Genomic DNA, 18,913 nt, shown 5'->3' with positions numbered 1-18,913 from the left:
AAAAAGTGGAAATTAGTACCCTACACTGGCATTTACCGGCTGATTCTAAGCCTCGTCTCTCGCGCTCTCTGTCCGCACACGAGAAACACACACATGATCACTTCTCCGCGCGAGGAGGGCAGGCCGGCGGCGTCCTTGTAGAATCGGCATGGCGGATTTTGCTCGAAAACATACCCTTCCTTATTCTACTGAAAGGTGAATTCAAGGTAAACAGTAACCCTGTCAAAATCTCTGCTAAATCTGAAATTCCTTTGGCATTTGGAGTGAAATAGGTGGATTTTTGTTATAGACCGTGATCTCCTCCGTGGGTTGTGCTTGCATTTGGGTTATTGACGAGGTTATTACTTCGCATGCGAACTGTAAGGATTGGGCTTCCAATCGTTGGGAAGCTTTTATGTATTTTGCCGAAAATGTGAGAATTTTTGTTGATATTGGGGTTTGGTGGAGCTCTGGAGGCAAAGTTTGATTAGTATTATTTTGGTGGATGGTTCGCATTTTGTGTAGCAGTGATTTTTTGGTTGCGTATAGTGAGAGACTGAGGAAGAATTGGTGCTGAAAATATATGGACACTAGACAATTCTTGTTAAATCCTGAAATAAAGAAATTCCGAGAGTCAGATTACTGATTATTGATTTCATGTGTGGAAGTGAGTGCTTTTCATGTGTGAAATGTGCTAGCAAAGTGTTCGTGAAAATGCATGTCAGAATGCACTTGGAAGTTCATTCCAGTTTTCCGCCTTTTGGCCCTCCGTTGGAGTATGTCTCTAGGGTTTGACATATTCGATTTTGATAGGAAGTTTTCATAGAACAGTTACATCAAAATACTAGATTTAAGATTTTTTGACTATACACTATTTTCTAAAGTTCCTACAGCTGGAACTACCCAACACAGTTCCTATACAACAAACTGCTTTGGTCTTTTTGCTGTTGGTGATAAGCTGAAGATGCCTGTCTTTCAACCAGTGATTCTGCAATTATTCTTTTTCCTCCCTAATAAGAGATTCTGTCATTATTCTAATTATATTGTTATTTTCACATAATAATTTTCTTTACTGTCACTTATCTGCAGTTATTCTTTTCCCCTAAATAAGAGATTCCGTTATTATTCAAATTATATTTTTGTTCTCACATTTCCATTTTTGTCGTTGTCACTAATCGTAACTTAATTCTTCGGGCAGCTCTGGCGAAACTGTATTTGACCAACCACACTCTCCGGGGGACTTCTTTGTTGGTTGTTCACCATATATTTTCAATTGCTTGATTATAGTAGTCGGGTGATTAAATGAGCTTTCATCCTCTGTAAACATGCATGGAGTTCGTCGAGGTTTAGCTTATTTTTGTAAGAACCTGCATACACTGTCCCGTGATGGTCCAAGTGACACCTTGAGGAGGAAGGTTGCTGAGTTAGAGAAGAAGAGGAAAAAACGAAATCCAAAGAAAAATCAGTTATTGGTGGATGTTCCTGAATCAAGATCTTTCCTTGACACAGCAACCATGCCAATGTTACTGACTGTCGTGGGAATTGCCCTCTTTGCTAAGCTCCTGATGATGGTATTATTTACATATATTGTCCTTGAATCGTTTAATAATATTGGTCAATTTGCCCCAAGAATTAAGGACCTTCCATTTGCAATTTAAGTGAGTTCATCATGCTACATCTGGAAAATGCCCATTACAGACAAACTATATGTGAACTAAAATGCTTTTTCTTAAATATATGCAAGGCTTCATAGTTTTTGAATCTGAGTTCTTTGAGTTTCAGATTTTGATTAGCTAGAAAACTAATCACTTTGAAGCTTATTTTTGTAGAACTATGTCATGTGTTTAAGATTTATACATTGTCTTCAAAATTCAGTTTGAAGTCTCTCATGCTTTTTCTTTCTAGAATATTGAGGCTTCAATATCTGTTTGGACATAAGTGGTGGATCAGGCAGTCCTGTGGGTGTTATATGGCAATAGACCATCTCTTTATGTTCTTATTGATCCCTCTAGTGAATGCCTACAGAAGTTTGGAAACTTGAAAATTGTGCAAACAATGTATCTAAATTTATATATTTGCAGCATGATGAGGCAACGTCCCAGGAAAGGATTGAGCGAAAGATAAAGAATGCTCCTGCTGGTCAAGGAACCGTCAGGATGCTTACTCGTGAAGAGTGGGATGAAATTCAAGAAGTGCGGCCGACGACTCCATTTGAATCTAAGCTATCTCGTCCAAATGCAAGAATAAGGACTGGGGAACCACTACACTTGGTAATTGAAAAGCCTTTCCTATGTCTTCCTTTCTCTCTGACAGCAATTTCCATGTAGAAGGTCATGTTTAAACATTAGTTGGACAATCACATGTTTGTTTTAGCTCCTTCATTTCCATAACTTAGCTCTTGTAAAACTCTTGAGTTATTTGAGTTTTGTGGTTAACTTAGCAATCTTGTGCCTTACCAAGCAGTGAGGTTGCAACCTTTGAGGTGAGAGCTCCAGGGTTTAGATTTACAAGCAGCATTCAATATGGATTCTCTCCTCCTCTTTTTATTGGTAGAAGTGCAAGTTATTAACAAATAAGTAATTGAACAATCCTGAGAGCAACATTCCGACATTTTTAACATTCTTTCTAGTTAAACAACCATGGAGAACCTATCTCTACAAATATCTCTTGGAACAGGTTCCAGGCAACAAACAGTTGTCAATCATCAGCAAAGTCCTTCATTAATTTCTCTAGGTACAGCTCCTTTTGTACTTCACTGAAAAATGGCTGCTTTAATGGCCTGTTTTACCTTCTGTTGCAATTGACATTTTGCTCTGAAGCTATAAGGCTGCGCCCTCCCCTTTTCATGCAATCCATATATTTTGTTGGTCAATATGCTAGATCCTACTTTTGACCTCCCTCAGACCCACCCAAGTGACAATGAAAATTCAGAAGGGCCCACTTTATAAGTTAGGAAGATCAGATGTGCATCACATTGGTGGATAGTTTTTCATGTCTAGTATGTTTTAGCAAAACCCTCTTGTATGCTAGATGCTCGATTAGAAGTAGACACCTACCAGTTTGTTCAACTTGAAATGAACTACAAGGAAGGCATAAATTTGACCTCTCATACCTGGAATTTACAAGTAAATATTACCATCCTCTATGGGCATCTAAAGTTAAGATTTTATGAATTTTAAGTTTATACAAATATTTTGAAGCATGTTTGAGACTCTAGAATCATGCCTCCAGGTAATTATTCTTTTCAATTGTTTGTTGATACTTGATATATGTGATCTTCATTGAGAGTTTGGGGTGGTTATGTAAAGGACTCACGAGGACTGCCTTTTGCTTCAACTCTTGAAACGTGGATCCTTCTTTCCCTTCTGCTCGAGTATATACTTGTTTTAGCAGATGCAGTAAACGACATTATAGCACATCTGTATCGCACTGGAAGCTACAGGATCAAATATGTTTAAAACCTTCTCCCTCAAATTCCAGACAGTATTGAACCTTTTTTAATCTTCAACCTTTTCTCTTTCATTGTCTCTTGCTTCCCCATATATATGTTACTTTTTCTTGGATCGAGCTATTCCAACTGCTTGACTGTAAACCTTTGCAGGAAGATGTGAAGGATTGGACAGTAGATATGCTCACAGATGCCCTAACACGGGCTGAGGAAACTGCTAGACGTGGACCTAACTAGCTTTAGACTCTGTAGTGGCATTCTTTCTTTTGGATTTCATCACAGCAGCATTTTATGAGTCCAAGCTATCTAGTCTTGTGTGTCCCGTTCGCCAATTGCTGCTTGCTTCCGCTAATAGCATAGCCCGAGTAAGTACCGATGTTCACACACTTTCAGAGGCCTAGTTACCTGGCAGAAAATTTAGTCCCCATCTGCTTTTTCAGCTTGTCTATATTGCAATAAGCCTTTGAGAGATATTTATGTATGATGTAAGCTGACAATTTGCAGAACTGCAGTTGTTTTGACTGTCGGGTCAGCAACGGGTTTGCCAAAACTCAAAAGGCTTAACCTGTTAATAGTTTTACGGACCTATGCGCTGGTGGGTTGGGCTCGTTGGTCCATATATTTTTTTCAAAAAAAATTAATAAATTATTTATCAATATTATGATATTATTAAAGAAAAAATTTTATCGTATCAAGTTTTAAATACTTAAAAAATTTATCTTTTAATTTATTTCTTTCCTTTAAAAAGGAATTTGGTCAGAATAGTGATTATAACATTATTTTTCTTTTTGTTTTTTCCTCAACCCACTGATACAGGTTTCCTCTCCACTTTGCTTCCAATGTTTCTTTTTCCTACAGGCTTACATATTTTCAATAGATCTATAATTATAAGTTTTTTTTTCTTGTTATGAACTAAGGTTCTTTTTATATATGTTTGCGGGGGCTGAATGCGCCAAATATTAATTTTTGAGAAAAAAACTTAGTGTAATTTTCTGAAAAAAAAAAATAGTGTTATATATATAGAGAGAGATAGATATATTTGATTATTTTATGTCTATATATATTTCACATTACTCCTAAGTAGATTCTACAGCAGCATATACACTTAATTTGCTTATGAAATTGCACGTAGAGACTCTATGATGTGAGAAATTATATTTAGTATTCTTAATATTTATTTTCGTCCAACAAATATATAATCTCAAAATTTATTGATATTAGTAAAAAAAAAAAAAAAAAAAAAAAAAATCAAATCTACCCCCAATAAGTAAGTAGTATTAGCGTTTTTTTGGTGACCTTTACTCAAAAGTGATGTTGAAAGTGGAATAATGACAATAAGAATAGCGGAAAATTGAAGGAGTCAAAGTCAATCATTCTTTAGAATATATGAGAAGAAACGCGTATTAGATGAAAGAAAGTGGGAAATGACTTCCAAAAGCGTGGAAAATAAAAGTCATCTTTCCAATTTCTGGTGACCTTTTACTCAAAAGTTTGAGAGAATATTGCAATTTTTTTCAATTTATAATGTTAGTCTTATATTTTTTTGAGTCAGTCAATATTGGTCTTATATTACCCCTTTCATGATGTGGACCGGTTTTTTTATTTATTATTTAGGCCCTCTAAAATATATTTATTACGGTCATAAACATAATTTGAATTATTCTAAAAAAAATTATTAAAATAAATACTACCTAAAATTTATGATTTTTATAATTAGGATATAATTTGTGTAAACTCTATAAATTCATACTTCTTATTTTTTTAAATAACTGTTCAAACATTTACATAATTTTTGCTTTTATTGTTATATATATTGAATTTTTTTTAAAATAAATTATATTTTTTTAGATAAGAGCGATGAACTTTTTATTAATTGAAATAAATCGATTAAAAGTACAATCATTTTTTAGAGTAGACTAACTCCTGTTATACAACAGACAACATCCTGTGCATCTAGGGGGGTTCGAACCCATGATGGGACCTCAGTTTCGTCAACTGAGCTAAACCTCATTGGCACATCAAATAGATTTATACACTATTAAATATGCAAATCTATAACATAATTAATTTATAATATTCTATAATTTTTTTAGTAATAATATGATTTATTTTAATTATGCCTACATGTAATTGAATAATAGTTTATAGGTTATATAAGATACTTCTGTATAAAACTATATGCATTACGCATTTACACATATTTACATGTACTTTTTTTTTTAATATAAATAATTTACTTTGCAAAATATATTTGCATATATTGAGCTTGTAATTATTTTTTGTATTACATAATTTATAAAAAGCTATAATTTTTAATATTATTTTTAAAATAAATATTGAGTAAAATTTTAAATCACTAAAAGTAGTTTGGTTTAAATTTTTTTTTTACTAAAACATACTTTAGAGAGTAAAATGAAAAGTATAGCGTAAATAAGAAGCGCGTTTTTATCTTATTAATTTCAAATTATTTTGCTGGGGGGTGAAGGTGTTTTTGTTACTTTCATACTTTAGAAAATAAATATAATTATATACACAAGGAAAAAGTATTATTTTAGTCCGCTAAGTATGCCTAATTTTAATTTTAGTTCGATAATTATGTCCATTTTTGTTTAGGTCCAGTAACTTATGAAATTACTTACTTTTAGTTCTCTGGCAGATTTTAGGACAATTTTACCCCTATGCAACTTTTGAAAGGCAGTTTTAGTCCATATGCACTCATAGAGGTAAAATTGTCCGAAAATCTGTCAGATGACTAAAAGTAAGCAATTTCGTAAGTTACTAGACCTAAATAAAAATGGACATAGTTATCGGATTAAAATTAAAATTAGACATACTTAGCGGACTAAAATAATACTTTTCCCTATACATAATTCAGGAATGTAAAATATATTAACCCTTATATATTATTATTATATTTTTATTGATATGTATATTAATGAATGCAACGTGCATTCCTAACATCTCAATCTTCTAGAGAAGAAAATTTATGACCAAATTGATTAATATGGCAAAAATTAAATGTGGGATGTATGGAAATGTGTGCCTTTTTTATGAATTGTAATTCCATATCACATTAATATTCCCACCTATTTATTGCCTACTTTTAACTATTTATTTTTTATTCACTTCCACTTTTATTTAATTTATATTCCTTCCTTTTCATTCAAGAAACATTTCAATTTGTAATGGTAAAATTCTATGAGATTTCATTAATCTATTTTATATATAAATATATATAGAGAGAGAGGAGTTGGTACACACCTTTGATAATTCACAAAAATATCACTATTATATATTTGGGTAACATAAAAAAAAAACAAAAACCCTTTATTTTTCGCAAAAAAGCAAAATCCTCGATAATTTCTAAAATGTTGCAACGTGCCTCTTCTGTTAAAATAATTCTAACTCGTTAATTTTTTTGGAGTCATTGGATTGTTATGCTCTTGCTTATTATAACTGTTTGATCTGTGTTAGATGAATGACAATCGTTCGATGTGATCAACTATCTATATTTTACAACAATTGAATTTTAAATTTTAATGATTAAACATCCATAGTTAAAATATTATGAATTTGTATTATATAAATTTATAAGAAGAAATAATATTTATTTATATTATTATAGATAAAATAAATCATACTAAATATATACATATAAAAGTTAAAAGTGAGGACATTTGTCGTTGTTGCCCAAAGAAGGAGAAGGGGGCGACGGAAAGAAGAAGGGCACCGTCGCCCCTAATTTGGAAGACGAACAACGTTGCCCAACACAAATTTGGGCAACGGCAACATCACCCAAAAAATAAGGGGGCAACGGCAAGGAGGAGGAAGGCTCCGTCGCCCCCTAATTTGTTGGGTGAAGTTGCTGTCGTCCCCTAATTAAGGTAACGACAGTATTGCCCAATACAAATTTGGATGATGTTGTCGTCCTGGCGATTTTAGCCAAGAAATATTTAAAAATAGTATATTTATTTTTAATTATTTTAAAATCAATAATTAAAATTTTGTGTGAAATTCAAATATTTTTAATTTACAAGATAATTTTTCATTTACATAAATATAATATTTTTGGGTAATGATGAATTTCATATATAAATACAAATTTTTTATAACCTTTTACTTATAACTAAATTTATTTACTAATTTGTACTAAATAATAGCGTATTAAAATATTCCAAAGCTAAATAATAGTATCAATTAATATATATATATATATATAATCATTACAAATAAATAATAACCTTATTTTATTTTTAAGAAATATTAATAAAATTTTAAATACTATAATTCAATTTTATTTATTTAGTCAAATTGCAATAATTGATGTTAAATGTCGTTAGTGTTATTTTTATTAGAAACAAGGGTCAATTTGGATATGTCTGCATGTCAAAAATGTGTGGAAAATTGAAAAAATAAAAATAAAAATTTAACACTCGTAGGTGCTTATGTGAATTTGCCAGAATGAAAAATAAATAGGGTAAATGCAAAAACCCCCCTGTAATTTTATGAAATTGCAAAAATATCCTTATATTAAAAAAATCAGCTAAATACTTCCTTGTAATTCATATATTTTTTTCGTGTATTTTCTATCTGTATATATTTTAAAGGGTAAATTATCGATACCTCTTCAAATTACATCTATCATACGAACATTTCATATAATTTAATAAATTGCGTAAGTTTTTATTTCATAGAAGTGTACTTATAATTTTATAAAATTATTAAATATTTATGTAATTAAATCTAATATTAGGAATTGCCAATTTAATTTATTTTATTTAAGAAATTGTTCGCGTAAATTAATTTATTATTATATTTGTTTCTATGTCAAGATAATTTGGATAGTATCTTTTCAACATTGATGTACATAGATGATTTTATGCCTCGTAATAATAATATAACTATCGTATGGCAATAAATAATAAATTTAAAATAATAATTCGATACTTAGAGTGATTACAATTAAAAATAAAATAACAATGTTTTTCAATAATCAATAAAAGGCTTTATTTATTTATTTATTAAAATTGTCTCTTAATTCTCGACTGAATTATTTAAATGGTCTGTGCTATATTGTAATCAATTTTATTATAATAATTTAAATTATTTTTAAACTAAAAATAGCTAAAAAAATTATGCTAATATTTGATAATTAAATGGGTTAAATAATTTAATTTTTAAATTTAAAAAGAAAAAAGAAAAAGGAAGGAAAATGAAAAGAAAAAATAGCTGGGGGTTTCTTGTCTAATTCACAAATAATTAGGGGTTAATTCTTAATTAAGAGAAGAACTGGGGCGAGATTGTAAAATATGGAAACAGCAGTAGAGCTTCGCGTGTTATTTATACCCCCACCACCACTAACATTGTACTAGAACAGATTATTCCTTCAGCTTTTCTCATTTTGCATGATCAGACTTTTTTCTTTTCTAAGCTAACCGAACTATTGAAACCCTCTCCTTTGCCTTCGCCTCTCGGCAATCAAGGTACAGACTATTTGTTTATTTTAGGGTTTTCTTTTTGTAATATGATCGCAATTTTGATGGCTTCCCCCCCCAGAAATCAAGATTTTCGTTAAATCTATGTATGATCCCATTTTGTTGTTAAACTGAACTGATTCGTGAGTTTCTATCTTTTGTGTGTTTTAAATTGATATAGGCTGCTGCCTTCCTTTTCATTCGTTCTGCTTTGAAGCAATAGTGATGTATTGAGATTAGATTTGTTTTTCTTTTTTCTTTTTTAACTTGTTTTTATAAGTTTTTATGATAGTGGTTTTTTATGGTTCTTTTCAATTAACAGCTTTTCGTTTATATCACTGATTGGAGTCTATATTGGCCTATTTTGGAACTTTTTACTTTCTATTTTTGGCCCATTCTCAGGTTTCTTGACTCTTGAGTTGGCTGTTCTACCAATTTATTACTATCTCTTACGAGCAGAGTGGTCTTGATACGCCAAAATCTGTGCTTTCCCATTAAATATTTGGAACATTTCATATCTGGGCAGAAGAGCTGTTTTCAAATAGGGGTCTATTGATTATGCATTAATCAATATTTGATTGATGTGTCTGAGGTTATAGACAAAAAGATTAAAATGTGTTACATTATGTGACTACTCTTTCAATAATTTAGTTTTATGCACATCGTTTTCCTTTACTGTGTCTTTTGTGTGAAGTGAATTTGTGGGGCTGCACACAGACATGTATACATAATTTTAACTTCAATTAAAATTGTCCATGGGATCATATGTGAAGTCTGTTCTTTTTATGTCTCTGGTTCCTTTTATTTTCTAGCATACCATAGTGAAAGATCGGACTGGATGATGGTTGCGTAATGCTTCTGTAATCCTTCATCTTTGTGTATTGATCCGCATTCTGTTTGAGCTTAAATATGCCAACTGTGTGACTGGTTCTTTAACTTATCTCATACCTGATTACCTCTTCTTTCTGCATAGGAATGTTGATCATCAAAAGTTAGTTGCATATAAATTGCATGATGAGTGAGTCTGCGGAAAGCAACTTGAACACGAACACGATGAAGAATGTTGGAATCAGTGATTATTTATCAATTTTTAAAGATAATGGAACATATGGGGTCACTTGTGCTGTCATTGTTGCCATAGTTACACCTATACTACTTTCCCTGGTACTTCAAGGGAGAAAAAAGTTGAAGCAGAGAGGAGTTCCAGTTCAAGTTGGTGGTGAGGCTGGCTTTGCGGTGCGCAATGCTAGATTCCCCAAATTAGTCGAGGTTCCTTGGGAAGGGGCCACAACCATGGCAGCACTGTTTGAACAGTCATGTAAAAGATATTCACAACAAAACTTTCTTGGGACTAGAAAGGTTATTGCTAAGGATCTTGTTACATCTAGTGACGGGAGAAAATTTGAGAAGCTTCACTTGGGAGAGTACCAGTGGGAAACTTATCGACAGATATTTGATCGTGCATGCAACTTTGCATCTGGTCTTCTTAAATTAGGTCATGACGTGGATACCCGTGCTGCCATTTTTTCTGAAACCCGAGCAGAGTGGCTCATTGCATTCCAGGTAACATGGAAGTTCTCTTGTGAATCTTTGAACTTCTCTCCGTCTCTCTCTAAATCCCCCTTCTTTTAATTTTTTAGTTTTCCGTGGCAATCGTGTAATTTTACTTTCTCTTGTTTCAGGCATGCTTCCGGCAGAACATCACCGTTGTTACCATTTATGCATCTTTAGGAGATGATGCCCTAATTCACTCATTAAATGAGGTGGCTGCAATTTATCCTCAAACCGAAACTCTAGTTTTCTTCCAGATTTGTTTCTTTGCTATTTGTTCCCTAAAGGATCTTTACCGTTTTCTGCTTTCTAGATTCTGCTTTCTTCTCTGGTTACCTTTTGAGATTGATTTCTGATATAACAACTGTAATACTCATGTTTGCAAGTTTTTGACAGACTCAAGTTACAACCCTGATTTGTGATTCCAAGCAACTGAAGAAGTTGGCTGCCCTAAGTTCAAGCCTGACTACCCTTAGAAACATTATCTATTTTGATGATGAGGACTCTTCCAGTGGTTCCACTGTTACTCAAGAAAGCGGTAACTGGCAAGTTTCCTCTTTCTCGGAGGTGGAGAAGCTTGGAAGAAATAATCCCGCTCAGCCTAATCTGCCAATCAAGAAAGACATTGCTGTGATAATGTACACAAGTGGCAGCACAGGCCTCCCAAAGGTAGTGAGTCTCATCTTTGGTGGAGATAAATATGATCACCCCTAAAAATCTTGTCATATATATATATATATATATAACATATTTATCTTTGGTGGAGATAAATGTGATCCTGCCTAGAAACCTTGTTTATATTCAGCTGTTATCTATTTTGTATTCCAACTTGCTGTCCATTCACAAAGAAAGTGGGAAATATAGTAAATGACCTCGTAATATACATAAAATAATTGACCAATCGTATATTTTAATTTATATCTTATCGAGTATAAATAGTGATGTCCATGCAACACTAAAGCAAATTCTTTATTGATGTGAGAAGGCGGTGAGATGTTATGGGAACAAGTGAGTGTATTATAAAAAAAGTAAAGGTATAGTTTATGAGTACTTTTAACTTTCCAGATTCTGACCTGTCATTGCATTAAAATTTAGATGAACTTATGCCTGGTACTTATTGTTTGTTACAAATTTTTTGATTGTGCAATTGGCTTCTCCTACAGCAGGATTCTTGCTAACATGATTTTATCAATTTAATCTGTAGGGTGTTATGATGACTCATGGCAATATTGTGGCCACTGCGGCAGCAGTTATGACTGTGATCCCGAGCATTGGAAGAAAGGATGTCTACTTAGCATACTTGCCTCTAGCTCATGTATTCGAACTAGCTGCTGAGGTAATATGTTAATTGAAAGTCTTCTTTGTGATCAAGGCTGAATATTGCAGCGAGCTAAGATGGTTTTTTCTACAGACTGTCATGTTAACTGCGGGTGCTGCAATTGGTTATGGCTCGGCACTGACGTTGACAGACACATCCAACAAAATAAAAAAAGGAACCAAGGGAGATGCCTCTGTGTTAAAGCCTACGTTGATGGCAGCTGTTCCCGCTATACTTGACCGTGTCAGAGATGGTGTTGTGAAGAAGGTTATCTAGGCGGTGCACTTTTTCTTATCATTAAAACACATTATGTCTATCTGAAGCTTTAAAAGGCTAAAGAGTTTCTACTACTCTCTTCTTAATCTTGTTTATGTCTTAGGTTGAGGAGAAAGGAGGTATTGTTAAGAAACTTTTCAAGATTGCTTACAGTCGCCGGCTGGTGGCAATTGAAGGAAGCTGGTTTGGGGCATGGGGAGTAGAAGCTCTGTTGTGGGATATAGTTGTTTTTAAAAAGATAAGGTCTATCCTTGGAGGAGAAATTCGATTCATGCTTTGTGGTGGAGCTCCTTTATCTGGAGATACACAAAGATTTATCAACATTTGCATGGGGTAATTTCTATTAGAGTTTGATTATATAGAAATAATAATATAACCTGCTTAGCTGTATGTTTAACTCACCCAGCTTATAGAGTAGCTTGCTTCTGCTGCAGGCTTTGATGAATTGTTATCAACGTACATTAGATAGTTCTTTCACGTTAGTGCCTGCTTCTCTTTTCCAGGGCTCCCATTGGTCAAGGATATGGCCTGACAGAAACATGTGCTGGTGCTGCATTTTCAGAGTGGGATGACATTTCTGTTGGGCGTGTTGGTCCTCCTCTTCCTTCTTGCTACATCAAGGTATATTTCCTGAATACGCTGATAAATTACTTGATAAAAAAATAAAGCTCTCATCTCCCTGCTTGGAATTGCAAAGCTCATTTGATCTGAATCGAGTGTATTTTTCTTTGAATTTCTGAATTGAATACATGCTTTATTCATAGTTTAAAATATCATTTCTGAAATACTTAACATCATAAACAAACCTTCTGATATCTGTAGTAGCTTCTGTAACAAACAAACCTTCTAAGATCTGTTGTAGTAGCTTCTGCAACAATCTTTACCAGAAGTTGTTTGCCTCTATAACACGGAAGAATACTTGTTTGCAAATATGCTTCCTGAAGTGACCATACATACGATTGGATTGTTGAATCTTTTTATTCCACAATACCTTTTGAACATTAGACTTCGAAATCCATGTCATTCTGGGTGAGAATTAGTTTTAATTTCATTATAGGGGTAGGCAAGTTAATGGAGTTCTTGCTGCATTTAGTGCATTGTTGGGATTTAATGTGTGTCTATTTGTCTTGTATATATATATATATATGTGTGTGTGTGTGTTGTGTGGCAATGTCATTCTGTGCACAGGCACAAACATCTGTAAATAATACTTTCTGAACATTAGACTTTGAAGTCAATGCCATCCTGTGCAAATATTAGTTATAATCTCATAGAGGCGTGTGAGTTAACTGAGTTATGAGTTGCCTTGCTCTAATTTGTTGCATTAATTACATATTATCCGTATATACAAATGCTTGTGCCTGTGTCCGCGGGTGGCTGGCAAGATTTAATATGCGAAACATCTAGTTTTTTTTGGTCCGGAGGGCTCCTGTCCAAAGATATGCCCCCAGAAAAGATTTGAAGAAGATAACAAGGGGCAGATGAAACTACTTATACTTTGAATAGTTGAAATCTTGTGGAAACAGAACAGTTTTTGGCTTTGCCTGCTTTTCTGATTTGGGCTTGATTTCATCTCGGCAGCTTGTTTCTTGGGAAGAAGGTGGTTACACAATATCTGATAAGCCTATGCCACGAGGAGAGGTTGTTGTTGGTGGGGCCAGTGTGACTGCTGGTTACTTCAGTAATGATGCCAAAACTGCAGAAGTGTACAAGGTGCAGAGACGTTCTCCTAAATTCATATAGTGACTGCTTAAAGCCGCTATCTATTTCTAATCAATTCCTTATTTTGCTTATATAGGTTGATGAAAAAGGCATGCATTGGTTCTATACTGGTGATATTGGAAGGTTTCACCCAGATGGATGCCTCGAGATTATCGACAGGAAGAAGGATATTGTGAAGCTTCAACACGGGGAATACATCTCGCTTGGCAAGGTGCTTAACATGCTTTTATTTGAGAGTTGATGGAATCAAGTTTACCATGAAAAATTATTGCCTGTCTCTGTCAAACATGATGTCTCGTTTCTTTTGTCTGCCTCGCTCTTGCCTGCACAGTTTTTAAAATGAACTAGAAATTTGCTGATCAAAGATGATGCTCTTGCAGGTTGAGGCTGCACTTGTTTCGAGCAAGTATGTAGAAAACATCATGGTCTATGCAGATCCATACCACAACTTTTGTGTTGCTCTAGTTGTGCCTGCACGTCAGACCCTTGAAGGATGGGCCAAAGAATCTGGAATTAAGTACAATGACTTCCCAGAGTTGTGTGAGAAAGCAGAAGCTAAAAATGAGGTCCAACAGTCACTTCTCAAGGTTTGTTCCTTTCCCTTGTATGAGAATAATAAGTTTCATGTCAAGACATTCAAATTGAGGTTAGACACAATCCAGTGGTTGCTGCATATTTCTTTCCTTCAAAATTCATTATACCTGCAACAGTTCAAAGGAAGTAATTGTCCTGTCCTTCCACCACCCACCACCTCCCCAAACACTCACAAGCCTAGAGTTCTTGTTTGTGTTCTTGTCGTCCGAGTGCCAGATACTTTTTCGTCTCACTGCAGATCATTTCAACTGCATTTGTTGCATGCATATACTAGAAATGAGAAGAACAACATTTATTCCTGTAACTTCTTTGAAGGCTGAGCTGTTTTATGCAATATTACAGGAAGCAAAAGCAGCAAAACTGGACAAGTTCGAAATCCCAGCAAAGATCAAGTTGCTGCCGGATCCCTGGACTCCAGAATCTGGGCTGGTGACTGCCGCTCTCAAACTAAAAAGGGAGCAATTGAAGGCCAAGTTTAAGGATGAGCTCGACAAGTTGTACAAGTGAAAAACACTTCCTCCAGATGTTAAAAATAATCCTCCCATCAATCTTTTCTGCTCAACTTTTGACACAGTTTTCCTTCCGTAGATTAATCATCTTCCTCTGCTGCGTGTTTACAAGATTAAGACCCTCGTCACTAAATTTTAATTCAATAATGGCAATAACTTGTGGGAATATAGGGAATGCATGTATGTATGTATGTGTGTGTGTGTGTGTGTGTGTGTGTCTGTTCATTCTCTGCTTTGCTTCATTCTATTTTATGGAGTTAATATGGCTTCCTTAGTTGATATAACCTTTGTGCTGATGGCAATTTGTACCAACGCTTAGAACTTTTTTAAAATCATATTGTGCTTTGTAGAAGCACTTTGCAAATTTTAAATTAATATTTGATTTCACTAAAATCAGTTTCTTGAAAATACGCTAAAACTTAACCAAATAATCATTATGTTCGGCACAAGGATTTTCTGATCGTGAAAGAAAAATGAGTGAGGTACTATGGCCAACAAATTTTAATTTTGGTGGGATGGGATAAATTAATGTATGATAAAATTGAGGACTTTTGTTAACAAAATAATTGTGGTTAACATAATACGATTTGGGAGAGAGAGAGAGAGAGAATAGCATATTGAATCATTCTCTTTTCAATTTCAGATCAAATTGGGCAACGGAAGATTAATCATCCTCAATCTCAACCTCATGTGGGTTGGACTTGGATTGTCAATCCCACTTCTTTTAAGAATGATGATAATTAAGTGATAATTGCATTTTCTTCCTATAAGGTTTGGTATAATTATATGTGTGATTCTATTTTATGGAGTTAATATGGCTTCCTTAGTTGATATAACCTTTGTGCTGATGGCAATTTGTACCAACGCTTAGAACTTTTTTAAAATCATATTGTGCTTTGTAGAAGCACTTTGCAAATTTTAAATTAATATTTGATTTCACTAAAATCAGTTTCTTGAAAATACGCTAAAACTTAACCAAATAATCATTATGTTCGGCACAAGGATTTTCTGATCGTGAAAGAAAAATGAGTGAGGTACTATGGCCAACAAATTTTAATTTTGGTGGGATGGGATAAATTAATGTATGATAAAATTGAGGACTTTTGTTAACAAAATAATTGTGGTTAACATAATACGATTTGGGAGAGAGAGAGAGAGAGAATAGCATATTGAATCATTCTCTTTTCAATTTCAGATCAAATTGGGCAACGGAAGATTAATCATCCTCAATCTCAACCTCATGTGGGTTGGACTTGGATTGTCAATCCCACTTCTTTTAAGAATGATGATAATTAAGTGATAATTGCATTTTCTTCCTATAAGGTTTGGTATAATTATATGTGTGTGCAATTTTAGCATGAATTTAAAGTTTTTGGATCTTGATGTTGTGTTTGGGCCAATTGAGCAAAAGCACTTGAGAAAAGTGACTTTCAAAACAACACGTTAGCACTTAGATTTTTAAATTAGACCTGGATTTAAAAATAAATAAATGCAGAAATAAATTATGATAGAAATAAGAATTTCGTATGCAAGAGCACGAATTATAGAATGGTAAAGTAGCAGCAAGAGAGTTCTCAGAATGTTGATAGGAAGGGAAGGTCTGTTGAGGGGTGCTTTCCATATTTATAGAGGAGGAACCCCTCTTCGTAGGGACTCTGGAGAGAGCTGCATATCCGAGAAGGAAAGGGGGCTTTTGGTGGATAAGGTCGCCCTTTATCCGCTCCTTGCGCAACACGTCTTTGGATGAGGAAGGATTCCTTCGTGAAGACTCCTGCCTTGCCAAGAGTCCTTCTTAGGCTGAAGAGTCCAACCCATTGAGGGCACCTTCCTTCCCTTAGGCTAGCCTTAGAAAGGTGCAGTAGGCCTTCGTACTGGGCCTCCTTCTTGGTCCAATTTTGATGGACCAAGCTTCTTTCTTGGACAGGTTCTGGTATGGTGGGCTCTTTCTTGAGCTGAGCTTAGTGGGCCTCCCTTTTGGGTCGAACCATGCAGGGTGCTCCTCCTTGGGCTAAGCCTAGCGTCCTTGGGCTAAGCCTAGCGTCCTTGGGCTGACTGACTTTCTTCTGGGCCAATCACTTTTAGACCATACCCATCAATACATACTCCTTCTACAACTTGAGCATTATATCTAACACCCATAATCCTAAAGTTTGCTTCCATCTAATAAATAAATTCTTCATTAACGAAAATTTGCTGATATTAACCAAAAAAGAAAAATGAATGAGAATTGATATTTATGTTCGATTAACTTAAAGCTGACTTGCTGCAGGTTAAATAATTTTTTCGGACTAAACTATCTTTATAGCGCTAAAGATATAACTCCTCACATGTATTAACTCGTGAAGACGTATGAGGGTAATGTAGGCATAAAAAGATTTATTTAACCTGTTATAAGTCAGTAAATAAGAAAATTAGTGGTAAATATATATTTTTTTATTAATATCAACAAAATTGGATAAATCTTAACTAACGACAGGACTTATATGTCACAAACAAATATCATAGATGTTAGATGTAATTTTTTAAATTATAAAAATTTTACATATAATTACACTAACCATCAAAAGAGAAGCGTGTAATTGTCCCTATAATCCATTGAATAACTCATCAAAAGAGAAGCGTGTAATTGTCCCTATAATCCATTGAATAACTCATATCGTACCAAATCAGTTTACCTTATCTAAAAAAAATGTAAGTGGTGGATTGGATGGAAATGAGCATAATATAACCCGACCAAATCAATCCTAAGCAAAAATGCGGCTTCTTAAGTGAGGAGATTTCATTTTTTCTAATAAAATTGTGAAGAGAGTGATCCTATTTGTACATTTCCTTTTTCTCCTTCGCCTATAACATTCTTACAATATATATATGAAATGGTGGATTTGAGGTATCTCTAAATGTTTGTTATATTTTGAGTTTAGTGTGTAATTATTCATAATGATATACAAGATTACTTTGTTGTGCTATAAAAGAATGACTAAATCTATTACACTAGTAAAATATGAGGATTGAATTTAGATAGTTTCAAAATTTAGGGACTAAATTGCAAATGTCCATCATGACTAGGTATAGGTATAATAGGTATGTCTCCCACTGCCCACCCGGAGTTGGGCCTTACGGGCCCAATTTACTGTCAGTGCAGCAAATGCAATAGAGCCTACGACCCGACTCCGACCCAAATTCCCCTTCTCTTCTATTCTCTCCCCTTCTCCTCCGCACGGCCTGCCAAGACTCTTCGCAAAGGTGGATTTTCTTTCTCATTTTCTGTATTTTTGGACTGTTTATTTGTGAAATTGCTAGTGGTGAAGAACAGAGGATATGAGTAGAATTTTGGAATGATTTTGATGGTCCCTTTTTTTCTTTTTTCTTTTTAAATTTCGTGTGATGTTTTCTTTTGGTTTCATCCATGTGGTCTGGTATATGTACAAGAAATGGCATTTCTGTTGGGTGTATATGTATACTTCTTCAGATTCTTGTTTGATAAGTAGGTATTTTTAATTAGTTTGAGTCCAGAGATGGTGCTGCCCGTTTGCTGTACTGCAAATTAAGCAATATATGTTATAATTGATTGACTGGAGGAATATGGATAAACTTCGTTGCCCAAGCATAATTGTGTTGTTAAAATGGCATTTTAAGTTTCAAATTGAGTTGTCCTGGTATGGTATGCTTGGTTTGCACAGTTCTTTCATTCAGAAGGCCTCAAGATGATTCCAAGTTATTTCCCTTTTCATTAATTTCTAGCTTTCTGATTTACATTAGTTATATTAATTATGCTTTTGGGGGTGCTGCAATCTTGTTTGCTTTGCTGGTTGTTTTCTTGGCTTTAACATTTGATATGCTTATAGACTTTATTAATGTTTGTAAATTGTGTTGGTCAAGTTGATCTTGGATTACCTTACTCAAAGTAGAAGTTGAAGTTCATTTGTTTGTGGGTTGGCTGACTTGCTCTTGCTGATTTCTCTGTGTCCAGTGTTGAGGTTTAAGCTTAATCATTATCTACAGCCAATGATTTTTGGTGGTTATTTTATTTGAACTTAAATTG

General features: G+C 34.1%; 2 protein-coding genes across 2 annotated transcripts; both read left to right on the top strand.

Annotated features, from left to right (window-relative positions):
- LOC105167409 lies at positions 1-4,031 on the top strand. Its single transcript, XM_011087112.2, has 4 exons — positions 1-206; positions 1,178-1,550; positions 2,061-2,249; positions 3,581-4,031. Exons 2-4 carry the CDS (start codon positions 1,305-1,307, stop codon positions 3,662-3,664), a joined length of 519 nt encoding a protein of 172 aa, XP_011085414.1. The 5' UTR covers positions 1-206; positions 1,178-1,304; the 3' UTR covers positions 3,665-4,031.
- Positions 8,795-15,050, top strand: LOC105167408 (long chain acyl-CoA synthetase 8). Its single transcript, XM_011087111.2, has 12 exons — positions 8,795-8,910; positions 9,875-10,464; positions 10,584-10,664; positions 10,849-11,121; positions 11,657-11,788; positions 11,864-12,037; positions 12,150-12,379; positions 12,550-12,667; positions 13,628-13,759; positions 13,845-13,979; positions 14,149-14,355; positions 14,705-15,050. The coding sequence occupies exons 2-12, from the start codon at positions 9,913-9,915 to the stop codon at positions 14,867-14,869; spliced, it is 2,199 nt and encodes a 732-aa protein (XP_011085413.1). The 5' UTR covers positions 8,795-8,910; positions 9,875-9,912; the 3' UTR covers positions 14,870-15,050.

Source organism: Sesamum indicum, linkage group LG8 (assembly GCF_000512975.1).
Source record: "Sesamum indicum cultivar Zhongzhi No. 13 linkage group LG8, S_indicum_v1.0, whole genome shotgun sequence".
In the NCBI taxonomy this organism is placed as follows: Eukaryota; Viridiplantae; Streptophyta; class Magnoliopsida; order Lamiales; family Pedaliaceae; genus Sesamum; species Sesamum indicum.
Note: the sequence above shows the minus strand (reverse complement) of the source record. Positions and strands in the feature narration are given on the sequence as shown.